The 22095-nt window shown below is 48.2% G+C and overlaps 2 protein-coding genes across 5 annotated transcripts in view; both read left to right on the top strand.

Annotated features, from left to right (window-relative positions):
• The window catches only part of LOC110587824 (ectonucleotide pyrophosphatase/phosphodiesterase family member 7-like), a 30493-nt gene extending 23043 nt beyond the window's left edge, over positions 1-7450 (top strand). The window contains exons 3-6 of the mRNA XM_021698016.1: positions 1511-2137; positions 4067-4304; positions 5521-5581; positions 7396-7450. Coding sequence (XP_021553691.1) covers positions 1511-2137; positions 4067-4304; positions 5521-5581; positions 7396-7450 — 981 coding nt within the window. The remainder of the gene's footprint in view (positions 1-1510; positions 2138-4066; positions 4305-5520; positions 5582-7395) is intronic.
• Positions 7451-9127: 1677 nt separating this feature from the next.
• On the top strand, positions 9128-21851 carry EEF2KMT (eukaryotic elongation factor 2 lysine methyltransferase). Of its 4 annotated transcripts, XM_021698085.2 has the most exons (8): positions 9128-9226; positions 11693-11755; positions 13888-13968; positions 15592-15693; positions 17774-17907; positions 17990-18285; positions 19641-19790; positions 21701-21851. In XM_021698085.2, the coding sequence occupies exons 1-8, from the start codon at positions 9131-9133 to the stop codon at positions 21799-21801; spliced, it is 1023 nt and encodes a 340-aa protein (XP_021553760.1). In that variant the 5' UTR covers positions 9128-9130; the 3' UTR covers positions 21802-21851. The 4 variants fall into 4 exon arrangements, with proteins under 4 accessions (XP_021553760.1, XP_021553761.1, XP_044771541.1 ...); XM_021698086.2 differs by lacking the exon at positions 11693-11755; XM_044915606.1 differs by lacking the exon at positions 15592-15693.
• The last annotated feature ends 244 nt before the right edge of the window (positions 21852-22095 follow it).

Below are 22095 nucleotides of genomic sequence, written 5' to 3'. Positions count from 1 at the left end.
TCCAGAACATGGAGCAGCTGAAGTGAATGTGAGTGCACTGGCCCAATAAGGGGATCTAGGTAGAAAACCAACAGCGTCCCCTACAACTTTCAAATTGCTTTCCTGCTTTTCTCTCTCAAACAGTACATTGGAAGTTTTGTCATTACTCTTGGTTATACTTTTCTGCTTATTTATTGACCAAATAGCCACAGTCCAGGTGCCATTATCCCCAAATTCCTCCTGGTCATTTATTCCCCATACCAAATCAACATAGTGACACCAACACCATCCTTGGTTCTACTAAAACCAATGAACTTTTATGTTTTTCAGAACATCCAAATCTTGGATGATAGAGGAAGTGTCACAGTACAGCCTTCAAGTTAATAGCTTTGCTGAGGCAAAGGAAAGTACTTGCTCCCCAAATAAGCAGGTCATTCATTCATTAAACGAAAAATCCATTGAGCCCCTACTATGTTCCATGTCCTGGCTAAGGAGCTGCTTTACAACAGCAGGACTTATTTAGTGAGATGTGTCCATCTCATTGTTAACTCATTGGTGAGCAAACATAAAATTATTTTTTTTCCTAACAATTTTACCAAATTTTGTCAACAGCCACCTTTCTGCTGGGGGGATCATTTAAGAATATTTCCATTACTTTGAAATCATGTGTGTTGTTAAAACAACCTGATTTCTGGTCCCAAGCTTTCCTCTAGCCCTTACTCCTCCTCTCCAAAACTCTCAAGATCAAATCTCTTTGGCTCTGACTGGGACATGGGCCCAAGGCTGAACCAATTTCTGTGGCCAGTGGATGCAGTGTCCTCTGATTGGCCAGGCCACAACCACATCCCACCTCTGGAGCCTGATGTGTAAACAACACATCCCAAACCAGCCATGAAGCAAGGGCATAGTCTCTAGGGGAAGTCAGGGTTCTCTGAACCAGCAGAGGGGGAGTGGGTGCTAGGCAGGCAAACATATTAAGTGTTCAGTACACACATCAGGGAAGACTGGTGGTTTCCTTTACCTGGAGGCAAAGAAAAGAGTGCCTATCACATGCCAAAACACAATCCCCACCACTTTATCTTAAAGTTATCTGGCTTAATCCTCACAAAAATAATATCAACTTTTTGGCATTTTACATGTAGAAACACTGAAGCTTAAGAAATTAAAGAATTCACTCACCATCACCAACATAGAAAGTATCATTTTTCCTCCATTCCAAGGAACTTTTTCTTCATCTTGCCATCTCTGAAGTTGGAGTACATCTTACAATCAGTGGAGTGTCATGGTTTAACTGGCAGCATTTTTCTTCTAGTAGCCACATAAAATAATAGCATGTCTTGCAACTAATGGTGTTATAGATTCGATGAGATCCTGGTGAAGCCAGGAATGAAGTCCAACACCATCTGACTCCAAAGTTCACATGTTCTCTATGATTCTGGACTAGGGCAGAAACATCAACAAGTCAGGTTTTACTTATTATGAAAAAGATATGAGAAACAGCCCTGACAGAATTTTCTTCTTGTGCTTGCAGGGGAAGAAGACAGCATCATTCCACTATCCTGGAGGAGGTGCAAAGTACAAAGGGGAGGCTGTCCAGCGGTTCCTGTTGGAGTCTTACACTCACCCAGACAGCAACGAGACAGAGTGGAGGGAGAACATCGATATTGTCATGAACTGGTTCACTAAGGAAGACTTTGACTTTGTGACTCTGTACTATGGAGAGCCAGATAACACGGGACACAAATTTGGGCCTGAGACGGAGAACAGAAGGGTGATTATTCAGCAAATCGACAGAACCATCGGGTACCTGGTGGAAGCCATTGAAAGACACAGCTTGACCAATCACCTCAATGTCATCATCACATCAGACCACGGCATGACCACAGTAAAAAAGAAGCCCAACGTCACTGAGATCCTCTTGACTGACTACATCAAGTTCAGGGACTTGGTCAAGTTTGATATCGTGGACTATGGTGGCTTTGGGATGCTCCTGCCCAAACCAGGGCAAGAGGAAGCCGTTTACCAAGCGCTGAAGAATGCACACCCTCACCTCAATGTGTACAAGAAGGAGGAATTCCCAGAACGCTTCCATTTTGCTAAACACAAGCGGGTCCTGCCAATCGTAATGTATGCCGACTCTGGTTATAACATCAATGGGGTGAGTTGATTCTAAAATGAATAAAGTCATCTTGGGTCTGGGAGACAGCCTCTAGAGAGAAACAGTTCTGAAAAAAATTAAAACATAATTTGTAATCCACTGCTTCCTAAGTGTTCCCCACCCCTAACCCCACATCCCAACCAACAACCCTGTCCTATGTCACCACTATGCAAAAAAACATCCCTCCCTGACCAAGGCACTGTCCAGTGCTGTACTAAAATTTTAACATTAGTTATTTCATTTTTTGTTTTCCCAGCCCCTAAAGATATTCTTATCTCCCCCATTTTAATGAGGAATAAACCAAAGCTAGAGAGAAGTGATTTGGGATTAGAAGTATAAGGCTGAAGTTTGAACCCAAGCCTGTGTGCTTGATCATTATGCACAGATCACCAGTAGATTCACCAAAAAAAAAAAAAAAAAACTGCTGGTTCCCCTTTGCACAAATCAAAAAAAATAATAATAATAATAATAAGCAACCCTGTTCACAAACAAAAATATACACAAATGCTCATAGCAGCATTATTCATAATAACCAAGTGAAAACAACCCAATTACCCATCATTTGATAAATGGATAAATGAAATATAGTATATCCATACAATGGAATATTATGTTGCCATTAAAGGAACAAAGTACTGATACATGCTATAACTTGAATGAACCTTGAGAATACTATGATCACTGAAAGAAATTAAATACAAAGGACTACATATTGTATGATTCTATTTAAATGAAATGTCTAGAATAGGCAAATCTATAGAGACAGGACACAGATTGGTGGTTGTCTAGAGCAGGCGGGGAGATGTTGGGGGAAAATGAGGAGTGACTGCTGAAGGATACAGGGTTTCTTTTTGGGGTAATGAATGTTCCAAAACTGATTGTGGTGATAGTTGCACAACTCTGAGAAAAATTTAAAAATCATCAAATTGTGCATTTTAAATGGTACATTGTATGGTATACAAATTGTATCTCAACAAAGCTGTTATGAAAAAATAAGCAAATCTAAAGAAGAAAATACCAAAATCAAGGCTAATTGTAAGACATAAGTAAGGTAGTCTGGTTTTTGTAAACTACCAACCAATAATTCATGGCAGAACAAAGTTTAGGTGATATCTAAACATCACATGACAGAAGAGCATCCCACGTATAGCTTGAAGAACGCTTGTCCTAGGCTACGGACAGGAGCTGAACATTATAATCATGTCTGCAATCTGTATACTCTTGTATTGCTACAAATTCAGAGTATAACAGGTATGGGAAAACTCTTAAGGTTATTGTTTAATGTTGGCGGAAATAGTCACAGTAAAATGCAACAATTTATTGATATTTTGCTATCACTCACACGGCCCAGATTACTGAGGATGTGTGCCCAAAGCTAAGGTCTTGCCAAGAAGAGATTCTACAGTCACTGGCCTCTTTGTAAGCCTGGTTCATGATGTAACAAGTTGAGAGTGATGTGAAGGGATTTAATGCAATACTCACATTCCCAACATAACCAACCAGGTTTGAGGGAATAGGGAACCTTCTGAACTGACCATAAGGCAGAAGAAAATGCCTCTCACTGAGTATACTTCTCAGATCCCCATCCACCTGCCTGCTTTGATGTGCACAGTGAAGTAGTTGTTACTCTTCTCTCTTCAGGATTGAGGAGCTTGCAAAGCACATGAGGCCATCACCGGAGGCACTATGTCTGAGCTTATTATTATTGTCAGTATTATCTTCTTGCTGTGTCTAATGGGTATGCTTTCTTTATTCTCTTTCTTTAAAGATCTTTCATTCCTTGCTCTTCTTTTTGGCACTTTAGAGCAGGGTCCTTCCTTGTCATTTAAATTTTCAAAGATTTCATGGATCTGACAAGCATGACAACAAGGGACAGTTTTCTTTCAGGAGATTGGAATCTAAAATGGCTTTTTTGTTATTATTTTTCAGCGATTTATAATATATTTCAACAAAGGAGATCATGGCTTTGATAATGTCCACATGGACATGAAGACCATATTCAGAGCTTTTGGGCCAGATTTCAAGAAGAATCACCTAGCTGAGCCTTTTGACAGCATCCACATCTACCCACTCATGTGTAAGCTCCTGGGGCTTACCCCTGAACCCCACAATGGCTCCCTGGCAGTCACCCAGGAAATGCTTGTGGACTCATATGACCAGCAGCCAGGTGAGATACAAAATCAACCAACAGAAAATTGATAGTGTGTTCTGTCCTGAGAAAAGAATCAAAAGGCGGGGGTGGGGGTGGCAGAATAATCCTGTTTCCCTGGCAGCTTCAGTGCCCCCAGGGCAAGATAGCAGCAGCTCTAAACAGATAGAGGAGGAAGTAGGGAATCCCTCCACATGTTGGCAGCATTTCATATAGTGCCTTTGGGGCAAAAGGAAGGCTCTCCACAGAAAACATCAAGCAATAATCCTTCTGATTCTCAGAAATCGCATGCAGTCTGTCCCTTGGTGCCCCTTCTAGATACAGAAAAGCAGCCTTCCTTCAGCAACTTAGTCCTTGCTGGTGCCTGGAAGAAAGCTGTTCACAGGGGAGGAATGAAGCCTTACTATTCCACTCACTGCTGAAAAAAGGGGAAAGGAGATGGTTCCTGTAAATAAAGTTGCTAATTCTTAAGACTTCAAAATCTTAAATCTGGATGATATAAAGGAAGAATGGAATCATCTCTGAGAATTCAGTTGTTTGCAAACACTGGCCAGCTTTTCTTCTGCAGAGAGAGACTTAGATGCTGCTCGGTGATTTATTATACTTAAAACGTTTTAACTATGCTCAATTAGAACAGAGTACAAAGGACACCCTTTTTCCTTTTTCTAAGCTACTGCCCACAATCTTCTTGTGAACTTACAGGAAGCAGGCCATTTTGTAGGAATCTAATTAAATGAATGACAATTCACCAAATTATTAAGGCTTTTTTTTTTTTAAGTTTTAGAGTTTTGCTACAACTATTTGGCCCCTCCCCTGTCCCATAGCCCATTGGGAGCCTGGGGTAAGGTCTTTGACTGTCATCAGTTATTGATAAACAAAATGTCCCACCAACTGATTTTCAGCAAATTGGCTTTTTAGCAAATTGGTCACTTGGCAAAGTGGTCATTAGGAAAATGGGTCATTTGGCAAATAGGTCGTTTAGTAAATCGGCTTTCAACGACTTGCCCTACAAGGTTTCTCTACAGTGAGCACTTTCTTGGGTTAAATGTACATTTCATTTCCATAATTAATATTCACCAGAGCCTGGATGGAAAACTTCCCAGGGACCCAGGACCAGCAAGAACAGCCTCTTAATAATCAGACAATTAAAAACCATCTGATATTTTATCAGGAGCAGAGACACAGAGGACATTGGCTCTCCAAAGGACAGCGTTTGGTCTCGCGATTGTCACAGGAGTTCTTGCAGTTCTGTTTGTTGCTAGCGTGACATACACAGCCATTCGCCGGAAAAAGAAGTGAGTGTTCTTTGGGTTTCCTATGGTTAATCAGTGCACATTGTAATAATCCACTTCAACCACTTCCTGCATGCCAAAGGGGATCCAGCACTTTGAGAACCCAGCAACCAAGGCCAGGTTCATGACTTGTGACCTGAGGAATCACTCAAGGCCCAGGGCTCAGAAAAGCCCCCAACTTGGTTTAATAATCTACTGGCACCATTTCAGAATTCTTGATTTTTTTAACAAGGACCTGCATTTTCATTTTGTACTGGGCCTCCCAGATGACATACCAGTTGTATTAGTTTTCCACAGCTGCCATAACAAAGTACCACAAAGTAGCTGGCTTAAAACAATAGGTATTTATTGCCTCACAGACCTGGAGGGTAAAAGGCCAAAATCAAGGTGTTGGCAGGGCCAGGCTCCCTCTGAAACCTGTAGGGGAGAATCCTACCTTGCCTCTTCTAGCTTCTGGTGGTTGCTGGCAATCCTTGGTATTCCTTGGTTTATAGATGCACCATTCCAGTCTCTGCCTCCATCATCACATGACCATCTTCTCCCTGTGTCTCTGTCTTTACATGGTGTTCTCTTCTCTTATATGGACACCAGTCATGATATTTAGGGCCCTCTGTAGCCAGGATGACTTCATCTTAATTATATCTGCAGACTCTATTTCCAAATAAGGTCACCAGTACCATAAGGTCCTAAGTACCAAGGGTTAGGGCTTCCAGCATATTTTCGGGGCAGGTGGGGGACACAATCCAACTCATAACACTGGTTCTGCCACGAATCAAAGCATTATAGAGCCCTGGTGCACCTCTTTATCTCAATAATTACATCATTAGACCGAGCCTCCTGCATTCCTTATTAAACCCAACCCTGACCATCCTTCTGCTTTAACATAGCTCCTATCTCAACAGAATGGGAGCCTCCTGAACACTATAAACAGCCTAAGGAAAGTCAGAACTTTACTTAACCTTAACTTCATTACAAAGGCTACATTTAACGTAATTTATATTTGAACTATAAAAATTTCCTATAAGTTGAAACACGACCTATAAAGGTCTCTACACCCTGAAGCAACATTTTAAAAAGAAATCAATTGGTCCTTTTCTAAAGAAACCATTAGCTATAGGAGAGATAAAGGAAAAACTTCAAGGTACTGATTAAATTACCATGCCCACAGCATAATTTCTAAAAAGCAACCATTCCATACAGTTAAAAATGTATTAGGTGGTTGTGGTGGTTGTTATTATTATTATTATTATTAAAAGCCTCAAATGCAGAAGCCGAATCTTTAATGCAGCATGTGCACATACACATCCCCTTTTGCTGCTGGCATGGCCGTGGGATGTGTCCTAAAGCTTCTCTTCATATAAACACCCCCTGGAATTTTTAGTTTTTGTGTTAAATGGCAGTCCTAATCTTCACTTACACCTGAACACACACCTATGAGGTCCTTGGGATGTTAAAAATGCCCTCAGTGCCTTGATTCTTCCAGATTCAGATCTGAAATATATGACTTTATGACCTTTGTCCCTCCCAAGAGCCCACACACCAAAATAAAGGTTTCTTCTGTGTGCACGTCAGTGCTATGGCCCACTTGGGGTCCTTTCCCAATCTACCTCCCATCCATGGCATCAGAAAAGGCTGAACCAGCCTAGATTTATTAATATCTTAAAAAATCACACAGTATTACTTATTATGGCATTGACTGTACATGCCCTTTTGCTCCTCAGAAGAAAAGCAATTAATAGCTATTATACGTGTTAACAGAATAAGCCTAGTATTTATGAGTTTGGCCCTTTCCCACTGGTTTTCATTGTCTATTGCAGGCAGAGAGCTGATCAAAACAGCAAAAGTGAACCAATCCGCCTGGCCCAGTTCTGAAGCATCATTCCCTTGGGACCAAGACTCAGCCCTGGTTGAGACTCATTGCCATATCTCAGATGATTCTACCTCAGGATATTGTGACTCAGAGGATTTCTACAACATCAGACCCAGAAACCATTAATTCTGTGTAAAAACAGCAATAATCACAGTCCACCCTCTTTATTTAAATCAACAGTGTTGAGGGAATAAAAGACAAATCATTCTTATGTTGGATCCTGTGCTCACTTGGTGCTGGTGTTAGAACAACAGATATGAGAATAAATGCATTCAATTAGAATCAATCCTCCTCTCTTGTTCTCATAGCTGAGCAGGGCTCAGTGTTTTTCATCTGAAAGGGGTAATAAGATTTAATCTGCCCCCTCATCTACCTCCTGCAAGTATATTTAGCAAATTAGCTCTGGACTCTTCCAAATGGAGTTTATGAGAGATGTGATAAAGTAAACGTGTTAGACTTTGAACACAGCTCAAACTCCAGAGGCAGCACCATGGGTTGCTGTCTATCCTGCCTTTCACTAGAGACACAATAATGCCTAATGGAAATAATTATTTTTTTTCCCTTTCTTCCCCATCCCCATCACCCCCAGCAGCCCTCTTACTCTCCTTTCACATTCCTTTCCCTACAAGGTCAAACTTCTACTGTAAGTCTTCCTTAGTTCCGGCAGCTCACCTGCACTGCAGGTATTGCCACGTACGTCTACACATACTTGTCTGATAATTAGTTCTGTGCCTACTCCGCCGCGCGAGCCCCTGACCCTCAGGGGCCACTCCTGGTTTCCCTCACAGTTGCATGCCCTGACAGCACTGGGCACGCAGTAGGTGCTTAATAAGTGTCTGGTGAAGGCAAGACTGGATGGGTTAGGGGCAGACCCGGAGGACGGAGGAGTGGGGGGTCCTGACTCGTGCTGAGGTCATGGAGAGGACGTGACCTCAGGCTGACCCTGCCAAGCTCCTCGCCCCCTCCCCGCTCTGGAGCGCACCTCGGCGCATGGCTCCCCGTATTGAGGTCGCCGCCCAGACAGGGCACCGCGCTGTGGAGAGCACGCGGACCGCAGAGGGGACTAAACCCCACCACGGCCTCCAGGGGAACGTTTAAAATTCTGGCGGGGGGGGCGCACCTCACAGCCCTGCACTCATCGTGTGGCGCCCTGGTGGGTCAGGTCTGAGAACCTACGTTCCCTCTCCCATTAACCGCGCCACCTACCCAACCACCCGGAGCGGCGAACCCGCACCTTGACTTGAAGGGGCGGCGAAGGCCTGCGGCCCCCAACTCCCCGCCTGAGGACACAGCCTTGGAGCGTGAGGTGTGTCAGGTTCCTTCGCTCCCAGGAGCGCAACAGGGAGGGGGCTACGCGTCCGTCCACTCAGCCCCCGCCAAAAAGACCCTTGTGAAAGCGCGAGAACAGAGAGAACGATTACCCTGCCCTTCGCCTGACTGGAAGCCACCAGAGAGCCGGCGCCTCCCGCCTGCCCTCTCTTGGCGCCAAAGCCCTGACTCCGCCCTCAAGCCTCAGGCTCCGCCCCAAGCCAACCCTGCCCCCGCCTCCCACACGCCCAGCCGTACCTGGCCCCGCCCCCAACCCGCCTCCCCCTTCTCCGCTCACCGCCTTAGCCCCGCCCCTCTGCCGCCCCGTCTCCCGGGCAACGCCGCGGCCCCGCCCCGCCCCTCCCCGCCCCGCCATGGCGCCAGAGGAGAGTGCGGAAGCTGAGAGGCTGCTGCCGAGTTTCGAGCGCCGCTTCCTGGCGGCGCGCACACTGCGTTCTTTCCCCTGGCAGGTGGGCGGTGGGGCGCGCGGAGGGCAGGCGGGAGGTAGGGCGGGCGAGGGGCGGCTGTGGCGGGGTGGGGGCGGGGCGGGCTCCGGCGCCCGACCCCTTCCCCCCTGCCACGTGATATTCTCGGCTCCCTCGCATGAACGGGCCGCGCGTCGGGTCCATGTTCCCCGGGCTCTGCGGGGGGCCGCGCGGGCTGGCGGCGGGCAGCAGGGGGCACACCTGCGCGCGCTTGGGGAGCCCAGTCTGCACTAGGCCTTCTGCTCCCTCCTTCCCTGGCACTTCCCGCCCTCGACTGCCTTTGCACACAGAGTCCACGAATTCAAGGAATGCGGGGTTTCCTCCTAACTCCCTTTGTCACTCGGAGTTAGGTCAGGGACAATTCACGATAAATTTCATTACTTTTTTTGTTTAGCTAGTTGTCATTCTAGCCATTGCTGCTGCCCATTTAAACAGTCAACGTCCTCAGGACACCGGGAGACCAATTGCAGTGAGCGCAGTGACCAAGTCACAGACACCCACACCTCCCTCCCCGGCCAGGCCTCGGTGTTCTCATCTGTACCGTCAGCATTGGACAAAATCCTCTCAGAGGCAGTTTGAGGCCCTTATGCCTGTGATGGAAGAGACAGGGAGGTACAAAACAGGCCAGAAGAGAGAGGAAAGAAGTCTCACCTCCCCTGCCCTGGAGACCTGCACAGGCAAATGACCATGGCAGCAGCTTCCTTCTGCCAATGCAGGGGCTCTAATGATGCTGCCTCCTTCGTAATTCATGTGCAGTGAGCTCATTGGGATGACTCAGATTGGGTACATATTCCTCCCCCCAGGTCTGCCCCATCTTAAGGGGTGGTGGTTAGTCATTTGTGTCTCATTGACCTACCCCATTTAGCATTCTGAGAGATCTTTCCAGTCAGAAAGGAATATGTAATTTTTTTTTTTTAAGATTTTATTTATTTATTTGACAGAGAGAGACACAGCGAGAGAGGGAACACAAGCAGGGGGAGTGGGAGAGGGAGAAGCAGACTTCCCGTGGAGCAGGGAGCCCGATGCGGGGCTCGATCCCAGGACCCTGGGATCATGACCTGAGCCGAAGGCAGACGCTTAACGACTGAGCCACCCAGGCGCCCCAGGAATATGTAATTTTTTAACCCAAAATGTAAACCTTCATAATAGCATCAGTGGGTCCCAATTCAATATCGACTATAATTATTCACATGAAATGAGTGCTTACTCTGTACCAGGCCCATGATAAATGCTTACTTAGACTGGCCTACAACAGTCATGCAGGGGGTACTATTAGTACCATTCACATTTGACCAGAAAGATTGCTTGATTAGTAAAGAAGTAGAGTGTAGCAGGGGGGGAGCTCAGGCCTGGGATCCAGCCTGCCTGTTTTGAATCCTGGCCAACCCCCATACAAGCCGTGTTGATCTTGGGCAAGTGACTACATCTCTCCTATACCTTAGTTTTCTTATTAGATGGGGAATACAGTGATGGTGCTGGTGTCAGAATCACAGGAGATTGAAGCACCTGAGGCAGTGTCTAGCTCGTGGTAAGTGAGGTAGGTGTTAGCTAGTATTTTTATTCCATCACCAAATATTTACTGAATACCTTCCATGAGCCATGTGCCAGAAATCAGCAGTACACATTACAGATGAGGCCCTGCTTGGATGGGAGAGCCAGAGAATAAACAGGTAAATGAATAAGCAAGAAAACACCAGGAGATGACAGTGGCCGTAAAGTCAATAAAACAGGGAAATGTATCATCAAAGTAGGGGAGTCAGGAAGGCCTCCCCCAAGAGGTGACATTTGAGCCAGAACCTGAACAGTAAAGCAGCCAGCTGTGGGAAGGCCCTGCCAGTGAGAACAGGCTGCTGCAATTGAGGAATGGCAAGGAGGCCAGGAGTGGTGGCAGATAAGGTCAGAGAGAGGGGCAAGGGCCAGGGTTTATAGGCCTTTTAGAGCCTAACTCACTCTGGAGAAATGAAGTGATTTGCCTGATATCACACACCAGCCAGGGCCAGTCTGCCTACTTCTAGAGCCTGACCTCACTGCTGGCCTGGAGTTCTCTGTCAGAGAAGACAGTATAATCTGGCCTGGCCTGTATGTCCATTTTAAAGATGTCAAGTCCAAGGTGAGCCCATCAGGTGTCAGTGTCATGGCTCCTCCTGTAATTCCTGGTTGGCCATTTCAGCCGCGGAGCTGCTCTGTGACCCAGGTGAGCCTAAGCAACCAGGGCTAACACAAACCAAGAGTCTGTCTTCTGATGTTCTTTCTTTGACTCATCCAGGTGTGTAACCCAGGACTTCTCAAGTTCAGGGTTTCAGCCAGCCTGTGGCTTCCCCTTCCACTTGGCCCCAGGTCCCTGGGGAGAGATCACTTAGCACTTTGCTAACATGTCCTATTGCATGTTTAATGTTCCTGTGAAAATGCCCTTGAGATTCTCTCTCTCCCCTCCGCTCTCTCTCTGAATAGAGCCTAGAAGAGAAATTAAGGGACTCATCAGGTCCTGAGCTGCTGCTGAATATTTTGCAGAAGGTAAGAATCAGAATCACTGGGTCGCGTCACCAGCCTCCTGACTCACCCATGAAGACATGACAGAAACACAGTGGGCGCACTTGTATCCTTTAAAAAGGAAGACACTGCATTTGGGTAGCAGCACCTCAGGCAGCTCTGGCTCTGTTGTTTTCTTAGATGAAGACATTAGAATATACAAAAATCTGCATGAGAGGAGGGAATCTGGGAGATGTCTTTGAAACTATCCACAATGAAAACCAAGATGACAGCTATGGGAACATCTTCTAGCATTTGGTAGCTGCTCAAAGATTTTCTTCTTTACATTTACATTTAAGGAAAAAATAAGGAGGCAAGTCTTGCCCACTCGTGTCTCTTTTTTTTTTTTTTAAAGATTTTATTTATTTGAGAGAGAGAATGAGATAGAGAGCATGAGAGGGGGGAGGGTCAGAGAGAGAGGCGGACTCCCTGCTGAGCAGGGAGCCCGACGTGGGACTTGATCCCGGGACTCTGGGATCATGACCTGAGCCGACGGCAGTCGCTTAACCAACTGAGCCACCCAGGCGCCCCACTCATGTCTCTTCTAGATGTAGATATGCCTGCTTTTCTGAGGTAGGGTTTGAATTCTAAGGTACATCTGAGCAAGGGTAGAGGTAAGACCACCACTCTGCCTGGCCTTGCCCCACCCTGACCCTGCCATGTGGATCAAGTGGAAATCACACTGCATCCTGGCTATGAACCCTCTTGAGGATCGTGAACCCTTCTGAAAACCCAAAGCTGTAGACTCTCCTGTTCTCACCCCACCCCCATAAAAAGGAGGACCAGAAGAATACATTTTGTATATAAATTCAAGGGAGTTATAGACAGCCCTCCAACCACCAAGCCCATCCAAGAAGCCTAGGTTAAGAATTCCTGTGTGGAGGGTGAACCAAGATTGTCTGACCACCATGTAGGAAAGATTCAGCCATGGCTAGTGGAGGCTTGCAGGGCATCCCAGTCGTTTACGACTGTGAGCTCAGAGATTCTGAGGTCCTTGTGCAGCAGCCCATTCTGATTTTCATCCTGACGCTAAAACCTAACACCAGCCAACTAGAAAGCCCCTGAAGGGTTGTGTGGGTATTTTGTTGCCCTTGAGTAAAAACATCATGTCCCTCCACATGACCTGGCCCCTACTCTCACTGCCCCTGTTGCCTTGCCCTCCCTCCCAAAATGCCAGGCCATGCCTGCTTCAGAGCCTCCACAAACTATCCCCTCTGCCTGGAACCCACTCCCCGTGCTCTTTGCTTCTCTAGACATCAGCTGAAGTGTCACCCCTGAGAGCCACCTTCCCCTCCACCACATCCCAGGCAGAGTCCCCATCTTCCTCTGTCCCAGCCATCCTAGCACTCATCCTCAGCCTGGCATGTGAGCTCCAGGAGAGCAAGTGTCCAGTCTGCCTGTTCCCACTATTTGGGCTCTCACCTTTTCCACAGAGCCGGACAATCCCACAATTGTCCCCACTAAAGACTAGTTCATGCTGCCTGCCCTGGGAACGGGTGACATAGCCCTTTCTAGCTGCTATAACAAAATGCCATTGACTGGGTGACTTGTAAACAACAGCAATTTATTTCTCACAGTTCTAGAGGCTGGGAAGGCCAAGATCAAGGTTCCCAAAAATTTGGTGTCTGGTGGGGGCCCACTTCTTGATTCATAGACAGCTGTGTCCTCACTGTGGCATGGCCGAGGGAGCCCTCTGGGGTCTCTTATAAGGGCACTAATCCCATTCATGGGAGCTTCACCTTCATGACCTAATCACTCCCAAAGGCCCTGCCTTCTAATACCATCACTTTGGGTTTTAGACTTCAACATATGAACTGGGGGGACACAAACATTCAGTCTGTAGCAGGGTGTTAGCTTGGGTCCGTGTGCTCCATGTTCTACCCAGAATGTTCTGTCAGCCTGTGCCACCATAGTGGAGAAATTTTTTTAGGAAAGGAATTGTATCTTAAGACTTACTGTTTCAGATGCATGAGGGTCACCTGAACCCAGAACCCTTGTGTCTATACACATCTTTTCTGAGGGATCAAGTAATGGGGGTTGTGCTGCATTCACTTGAAGCTCATGGGAGACTGACGGCGGGGTCTCTCCAGCAACTCACATTGCGTCCTTTGTCACAGACTGTGAAACATCCTCTGTGTGTGAAGCATCCGCCATCAGTGAAGTATGCCCGGTGCTTTCTCTCGGAGCTCATCAGAAAGGTCAGTAATGGGCGCTGTCTGGTAGCCAGACAGCACCTGGGACTTGGCTGGCTCTCTGAAAGTGGACTGTGCCTGGCTTTGCCTGTTGGAGCTCGGATTTGTCCCATGCCCTTTGCCTGTTCTGCAAACCCCAATATGTCAGGGGCCTCCCTGTATAACTGTTCCCAGCTGGGTTTGACCAGTCAGAGGCTATGAGGGGGCAGGAGGAAGAGAGGCCAGGGTATCTCTCCCTCTGTGCTTCAAGAGCTCTCCAGCAGCAGCTGCATTTCCTCTGTGGTCCCAGTTCCACCCCCACCCCCCCCACCTTTCTCCCCTAGCCGGCCAGCCCACTTCTGCTGCTGCTGATCTCTGGATTGCCACACTGCCCTCTATTGGATGTTTTAGGTCTTCCAATACCTTTGTAACTAGCTCCCTTTACCCTCTTCTCCCTAATGAGCTATCTGATGTGGACTCTTCCTGACTGATACAGGATGTATTTTAAAAATGAACCCACCCTTCATTCTTCCCCCACCCTGCTATCTTCTTTTTCTCCTTCTTCTTTTTTTTTAATGGACTCTGAAAAACAAACAGGGTTCTAGAGGGGAGAGGGGTGGGAGGATGGGTTAGCCTGGTGATGCATATTGAGGAGGGCACGTTCTGCATGGAGCACTGGGTGTTCTATGCAAACAATGAATCATGGAACACTACATCAAAAACTAATGATGGGGGCACCTGGGTGGCTCAGTCGTTAAGCGTCTGCCTTCGGCTCAGGTCATGATCCCAGGGTCCTGGGATCGAGCCCCGCATCGGGCTCCCTGCTCCGCGGGAGGCCTGCTTCTCCCTCTCCCACTCCCCCTGCTTGTGCTCTCTCTCTCTCGCTGTGTCTCTCTCTGTCAAATAAATAAATAAAATCTTTAAAAAAAAAAAAAAACAACTAATGATGTATGGTGATTAACATAACATAAAAAAAAAGAGTAAAAAAAAAAACTTGCTGGGTTTCACATTAGGCTGGACCTCAGAGAGGTGATTCCTTAGTGATCGGCATCAGACCTGCTGTGTTCGGCCACTGAATGCACGGGCCATGTCTCACCCAAGCTTAGCATGTGAAACATTCCTGGCTTCTCTGTTGCCTCCCCACCTGATTCTCCCCAACATGTGCATCTAGTCATGGCCCGCAGGTCTCCCCAGAACCACCAGAAGCATGGCCGCCCTGCTGCTGCCCCTGTGAGGGGCACGAAAGAGGCTTGCCCATTGATGAGGCCAACCATACCATGTAGAGTGCCCATCCTTGTGGCTTTTGCCCGGGCTCACTTAAAAGTGAGCATCCACAGCATCATGATGCAAGGGCAAAGCTCTCTGCCACCGTCACATGGCAGTTCATGCAGTCCCATTTCTGCTGCCCTAGACTATACCTCACCCTTGCCCTTTCTAGACCTGAGATACCCTCCAGCTTCCCTACCAAATGAATTTTTTGTATGCCAGGTGGCTTGTATTAAGTCAATCCATCCCAAATCTCCTATCTAGGTAAAAATCCTCCAGCCTTTTTAACAAGTCAGAGTGAAAGTGAACACATGGAACCTTTGTTTGGTTCATGAGGGTCACCTTAAATGTCTTGGCTGAAGCTTTTGCTCTGCCCACCCCCAGCATGAGGCTGTCCACACGGAGCCTTTGGACGAGCTGTACGAGGCGTTGGCAGAGGTCCTGATGGCTGAGGAGCCCACCCAGTGCCACCGGAGCTATCTGCTGGTAGGAGATGGGCACCGCCCCCACACAATCCAGACATCCACCACTGCACACAGAGTTGAAACTCAGACTCCAGTCAGCCTCAAGTGGGTGCACATCCTGACCCATCAGCTCTGAGGTCTTAGAGGAGGTCAGTTAACCACCCTGAGCTTTGGTTTCCCCTTCAGTAAACCAAGCATTTCAGTACATTATAGTGCCTCTTTTATGGGGTGGCTGGGGGTTAAGTCAGGTGATGCACATAATTGCATAGTAGAGACCTGGTGCTCAGTCCTCAGTAAATACTTCATGGATGGGTGTTACAGGAGAGCATTTCTGAATGTTTCTAGTTGCCATTAGGCCTCACTCCTGGTCCCTCACACCCCCGATGACTAGAGAAGCAAGTTCTCTCCTCCGTGGGCCGTGGTTCACAGCTGGTACCTGCATTTCCAGTGAACACTCGGCTACTGGGCTTCTGTCCTCAGGCCTGTCATGTGCCCCATGACACAGACACATGGAGCACACTAGTCTTGTGTCTATTGGTGGTTTGCCCCCACTTGTTGATATTTTGGCTTCACTTAGTTTTGTTGAATGTTGTCCATATCTCACTACTCTGTTTGTTTGTGGGGATTCAGGAAGATTCAAAACCACATTCCCAGAACTCCCAGAGTGCTCCCCTTGATTTGAGAGGTAAATCAGAGCATGTCACTCGACCACCCAGAACCTTCCAGTGGCTACCCTTCATACTCAGACTCAAATCCTAGTTTCTCACGTGGCCTGCCATGCCTTGCGTGCTCTGCCCCAGCCTTCCTTCTCATCTCGTTCCTCCTGCTCTCCCTGGCTCCAGATCCCTGGCATTCTTTGCCTTCCTTGAACTCACCAACTGAAATGTTGCCTCAGGGCCTTTGCACCTGCTCTGCCTGGAATGCTCTCCTCCTAGAACCTCGCATGTCTCACTTCTCCTTTATACTCACATCCCAGGTCACATGACACATCAAAGAGGCTGTCTCTGACCAATCTATCTGAAATAGACCTCCTAGTCTCCATTATCATGTAGCCTTTTTATTTTCTTCATAGCCCTGAAAAACTGAGAAATTACTTTATTATGGTTTTATCCCCCATTGGCATGGAAGTTCCATAAGAACAGGGAATGACTTCATCTTGTAACATCTGAGTCCCCAGGACCGTAGTAGATGCTCAGGAAAAATGTGTGGATGAATGAATGAACAAATGACTGCTCACAGTACTCCAGACACCGGAGTCTCCTATATGAGTTTTGTGAGCTCAGAGATAGCCAGAAACCACCCCCGGGTGACGGCATGTTGGAGGTGCCATGCTCAGAAGCCCCGCTTTGGAGAACACATTTCAGGACTGCATATTCCATGAAGCCCTTGCCAGCAAACCACCTGCTTTGAGGGCGATAGGAAAGTTCAAAGACCAGAGAATTCCCAAGCCCCAAATGTCAGGTCAAATTGAGGAAGGCCCCACACACTGAGACTTTCCACATATAGCTCATGATGCTAGGGAGTTGTGACTTTTTGTTGTAGTTAATAATTACAGATTCACAGAAATTGCAAAAACAGTACAGAGAGGTGCCCTTTCTCCAGATTCCCCACATGGGACCTAACTTGTACGGCATTACAACCGGGACACCATTGTACACACCGAGCCTGCGTAGGTGTACCTCATTTATCACACGTGCAGGCCCATGTGGGCACCACCACAATCAAGATACTGACCTATTCCGTTACCACAAAGACCTCCCTCGGGCCTCCCGTGTCCCCGGGCCCCTGCCAACCCCACCCTGGGCGGCCACTGATCTGTTCTCCCTCTCCACAGTCCTGTCCTTTTGAGAAGGTCAGATGGATGGAATCACACAATGTGTGGCCTTCTGAGATTGGCTTTCTTTGTGCAGCATTAACACCCTCGAGACCCATCCAGGTGGCGTGTACAATGATAACCTGCTCCTTTCCATTGCCGTGTAGCATTCTGTGGGAGGATGTTCCACGGTCTTATCTAGCCATCCACCTGTTATGATGTTTTTCTTTTTAAAATCAGCTCCTTGTCTCCTGGTAGTGGGATTAATTCTCTCCCTGTCTCGGCCCAGCCTTCCGGAGACTCGGTCACGCTCTCTGAGAGCACAGCCATCATTTCCCATGGCACCACCGGCCTGGTCACGTGGGACGCTGCACTCTACCTCGCTGAATGGGCCATAGAGAACCCGGCCGCCTTTGCTCACAGGTGACCTCGGGGTGCAGGGCAGGGCAGGGAAGCCGGTTTTCCCCAGCACGGTCTCAGACACAGGCCCCCTTCTCCCACCCAGGTCTGTCTTAGAGCTCGGCAGTGGAGCTGGCCTCACGGGCCTGGCCATTTGCAAGACATGCTGTCCCAGCACGTACGTCTTCAGCGACTGTCACAGCTGTGTTCTTGAGCAGCTCCGAGGAAACATCCTTCTCAATGGCCTCTCATTGGAACCAGACACCACTGCCCCTGAAAGGCACCCAGGACATAATGCCCACGACGCAGAGAGCCCCAGGGTGACAGTGGCCCAGCTGGACTGGGATGTTGTGACGGCCCCTGAGCTGGCTGCCTTCCGGCCAGACGTAATCATAGCAACAGGTACTGTCCCCCGCCCCGCCCCGCCCCAGAGCAACTGGAGTGACTCCTCCCAGCTCCCAGCTCTGGGAAGGGGACAGTGCACCCTGCTGGGAGAGGAATGATGAGACTTGTAGAAGGGCCGTTGTGGGCCTTCAGGGTGACATCAAACCACAGGGGCATGTCTCTTGGATGCCCTAAAGCCACAGCCCTCCCATTGGACACAGTGGCCACATGTACTCCTATTAAAATGGTTCCATCAGATAAATGAACCCAGCTTTTCTCAGCAAAGCCTGAGATGGAGAGAACAGGCCCCACGGCACCAAAGCCGTCTAACCTATTAGCCAGACTGCAGCTGAGTAGAGAGATTTTTATGTCCCTCTCTAGAACCTGAATGAAATGGCCAGAGCGGCACCATGAAGCAAGGGAGCTGAACTCTAGCCCCACCTCCACCACCACCCAGTCTTCCGATGTGGGGCCGAAATGGCCCCGGCAGCCCTATCTTTTCAGGGCTGCGAGGGACAAGCATGATTCTCCCAGGACCATGTCTGATTCCTAAGCATATCATAGACACCCAGCCCTGGGCCAGACCTAGGGTCAAACCACAGTGGTGTCCGAGTCAGGAAATAAGCTCTGAGTGCCCCCACCCCTGTGAGCACTTGCTTCTATCTCTGCACATTGCTCTGTTGTCTGATGTTTGCACATCTGACCCCAAGGGCTCTGCCTGCACGTCTCTATCCTAGGTCCATGCCCCCATGTCTTTCAGATATGAGCCCCACATCTCATCTCTGAGGGAATGAAAGAGGGAGGGAGGGGACTCGCCACTTCGGGTGCAAGGCAGTCCTCCACCAAGCTCACTCAGTCCCCTGTCCAGCTGACAGTGCTGTGCCCCTGATCCTGGACCGCAGCCCTGAGACCCACAGGCCCACAGTAGCCGGAACACAGAGCCTGAGCAGCACCCTCCCATGTAAGCATGCTGACAGGGAGCAAGTTTGTCCCCCCTGCCCCCCCAGTGCAGCTAACAGAACAGCAGGCCCCTGGAAGCAAGGACTCTGAGACAGAGAGCTGGTTGGGGTTTATTTCATTAAGCGTCTTCTAAATAGACCATAGGCAAAGAATCGATTTTTTTTTAAAGGAACACCAGTGAGTCCTGGATATTTTCCATTTCTTGCAGGGTCTTTCAGCAGCTTTTTTTTCTCTCGTAAGTTTTCCTTTTTAACCACATCATCTTCTTTGTGTCCAATGGCATGATTCTAATAAAACTGCTGGTTTCCAGGCCCCAGCCCTGCTGCTGAGGTCAGTTCAACCAGGCACCCTCTTTTCTGGATCCTGAATCCTGGAGTGAGCCCCTTTTGGTAACCTGAGATTTTTAATTGCAGATGTGCTGTATTGCCCAGAAACTGTCATCTCCCTGGTCAGAGTCCTGCAGAGGCTCTCTGCTTGCCTGAAGGACCAGCAGGCTCCTAACGCCTACATTGCCTTCACCGTCCGCAGCCCGGAGACCTGCTGGCTGTTCACTAGCGAGCTAGGTGAGCCATGGGCCCGGGAGGGGCTGCTATCTCTGCGAGGCTACCTGGGCCCCACACAGGACTCCAGTGAGGCAGAAATCAGCAACGCAAAAGAGTGGGGCCCTGAAACAAACCAGAACACACGACGTGCTGGGTCCTCGACCCACTACCCCACCCTTGGGTGGTCAGTGGAGGAGGCCAGGCCGGGGAGCTGTGCTCTGAAGGGGAAGAGGCAGTTTATGCAGCAGTTCCTAGAGGTCAGAGACCAGCAGCCCTACTGTGTGTTTAGAGGTTTTGAGGGCCTTCAGGCCTGTTTCCTGGTCTGTAGAATGGAGAGGAGAGGATGGTGGATGCCAGTGGGTGTCAGGGTAGATGAGTTCTGGCCACACAGTAGTGGGGTGCAGGCTCTGGAACAGATCCCACCTGCACTGGTGAAGCTGGGCCACCATTCACCTCCCCATCTTCATCTTTACGGCGGAAATACCCACCTGGGACGTGACCCAGGGACTGGCGTGCAGGGAGCACTTGGGAACATGGTAGCTGCTGCTATCACTGTATTAAGCACCCAGTAAATGGAAGAAAAGCAGGGAGGACTTTGCGGGCAGGAGGGCTCTGCCATTTACACCCCAAACTGGCACTGCTGTGGCCGGGCACTGTCCTCAGACCTGACATGTCAGCCCCTCTAACACCAGGGACGGGTATGCTGTCATCCTCCAGTCTCACCCATGGAAACCTCAGGCTCCAGAGTGGAGCCAGGCAGCCAACACCCGCCCTCCACTCTCCCACCCCACAACCACTGGCCACTATCCTGCAGTGCCCGCCATGCGCCAGGCCCAATCAGGGCTTTCCACACACAGCCTGGCCGCAGTGCAGGACCATGTTTGCCCCAACCCGCTCCCCCCGCCCCCCGCCAAGCACAGCCCCACCGACAGTCGCCTCTGCAGGCAAACACCCCCTACGTGTGCCCGTGTCCCATGGACAGAGTGCCCTATAGCTTTCAAAAAGAATGAAGTCCTCTTTCAGATACTATATGAAAAATACACTGTAGTTTAAGAAAGCAAAGTACCAAACACCATATATATATATATATAAGCCCATTTTTATTTATTTAATTTTTTTTAGAGAGAGGGAGAATCTTTTTTTTTTTTTTTTGAGAGGGAGAATCTTAAGCAGACTTCGTGCCCTGGGGAGCCCAACATGGGGCTCGATCTCACAACCCTGAGATCATGACCTGAGCTGAAATCAACAGATGGATGCTTAGCCAACTGAGCTACCCAGGCACCCCAAGCCCATTTGTATTTTTAAAAATAATCATCTTCATGTTAACATGCATATAGGGAAAAATCTGAAAGAACATAACCAATTAACAGTTGTACTTGGTGGCAGGATTATAGACACACATACACACACACGTGTGTATATTTTTAAGTAAGCTCTAGGCCCAGTGTGGGACTTGAACTCATGAATCCAAGATCAAGAGTTGCATGTTCCACTGAATGAGCCAGCCAAGAACCCCAACACTTCAATACTTTTAATATTTCATTTTTATAATTATTTTCATTCATAAAAAACTGGTAACAAAATGATCCTTGCCAAGGGCTCTTCAGACAGCTGTGCTTATGAAAAGGATGTAAGCCCTTCTGATGTATGTCCAGCCTTTGCCAAGAGGCGCCAGGCTGAGTAGTCAGGAAACCCGGACAGGTCTGTGACCTTCCAGGGCCCAGAAGGCAGGGCAGCAAACCTGGCTGCCATGGGCCATTTAAAAACTCAATTCTTGGTCCCATCCCTGAAGGCTGATTCTAGGTGTGTGGATGGGGCCAAAAGTCTGTGGTCTGTATATACCCTCCAGCCTGTCCTGCAGCCCCACACCATATGGGTGCTGTCGTGTCCCCAAACCCTACCATCCTGAGACACATATGTTGTATTTCCAGGCCAGGCTGGGATCCCATGGGAAGCAGTGCCTCATCACAACCAGAAGCTGTTTCCCTATGAAGAGCACTCAGACATGGCAATTTTGAAACTAATGCTGTAGGTTTACAAACGCTTTTAAAGATTAACATAAAAATTAAATCACCATCCTGGAAAGAATTTTCATGTAGCAAAGCTGATCAAATTTTCACTGGACCTGAATGCTTGAAGAATGTTAAATTCAGAATCAGGAACTACAAACTGTGTTCTAATAAAATATAAACTATTCAAGTGGGTGCCCCTTTCTGTCACTAGTTCTGGTTCTTAAGTAAATCTCTATAAATCATAAATGAAAATTTTGGCTCAGAAATAAGCATTTCATTTGTGCAAATAAAAACATGTATCAAGTATGTTTCCC

The sequence above is a fragment of the Neomonachus schauinslandi genome, chromosome 5, assembly GCF_002201575.2.
Source record: "Neomonachus schauinslandi chromosome 5, ASM220157v2, whole genome shotgun sequence".
Lineage (NCBI taxonomy): Eukaryota > Metazoa > Chordata > Mammalia > Carnivora > Phocidae > Neomonachus > Neomonachus schauinslandi.
This window is presented reverse-complemented; position numbering and strand designations above follow the sequence as displayed.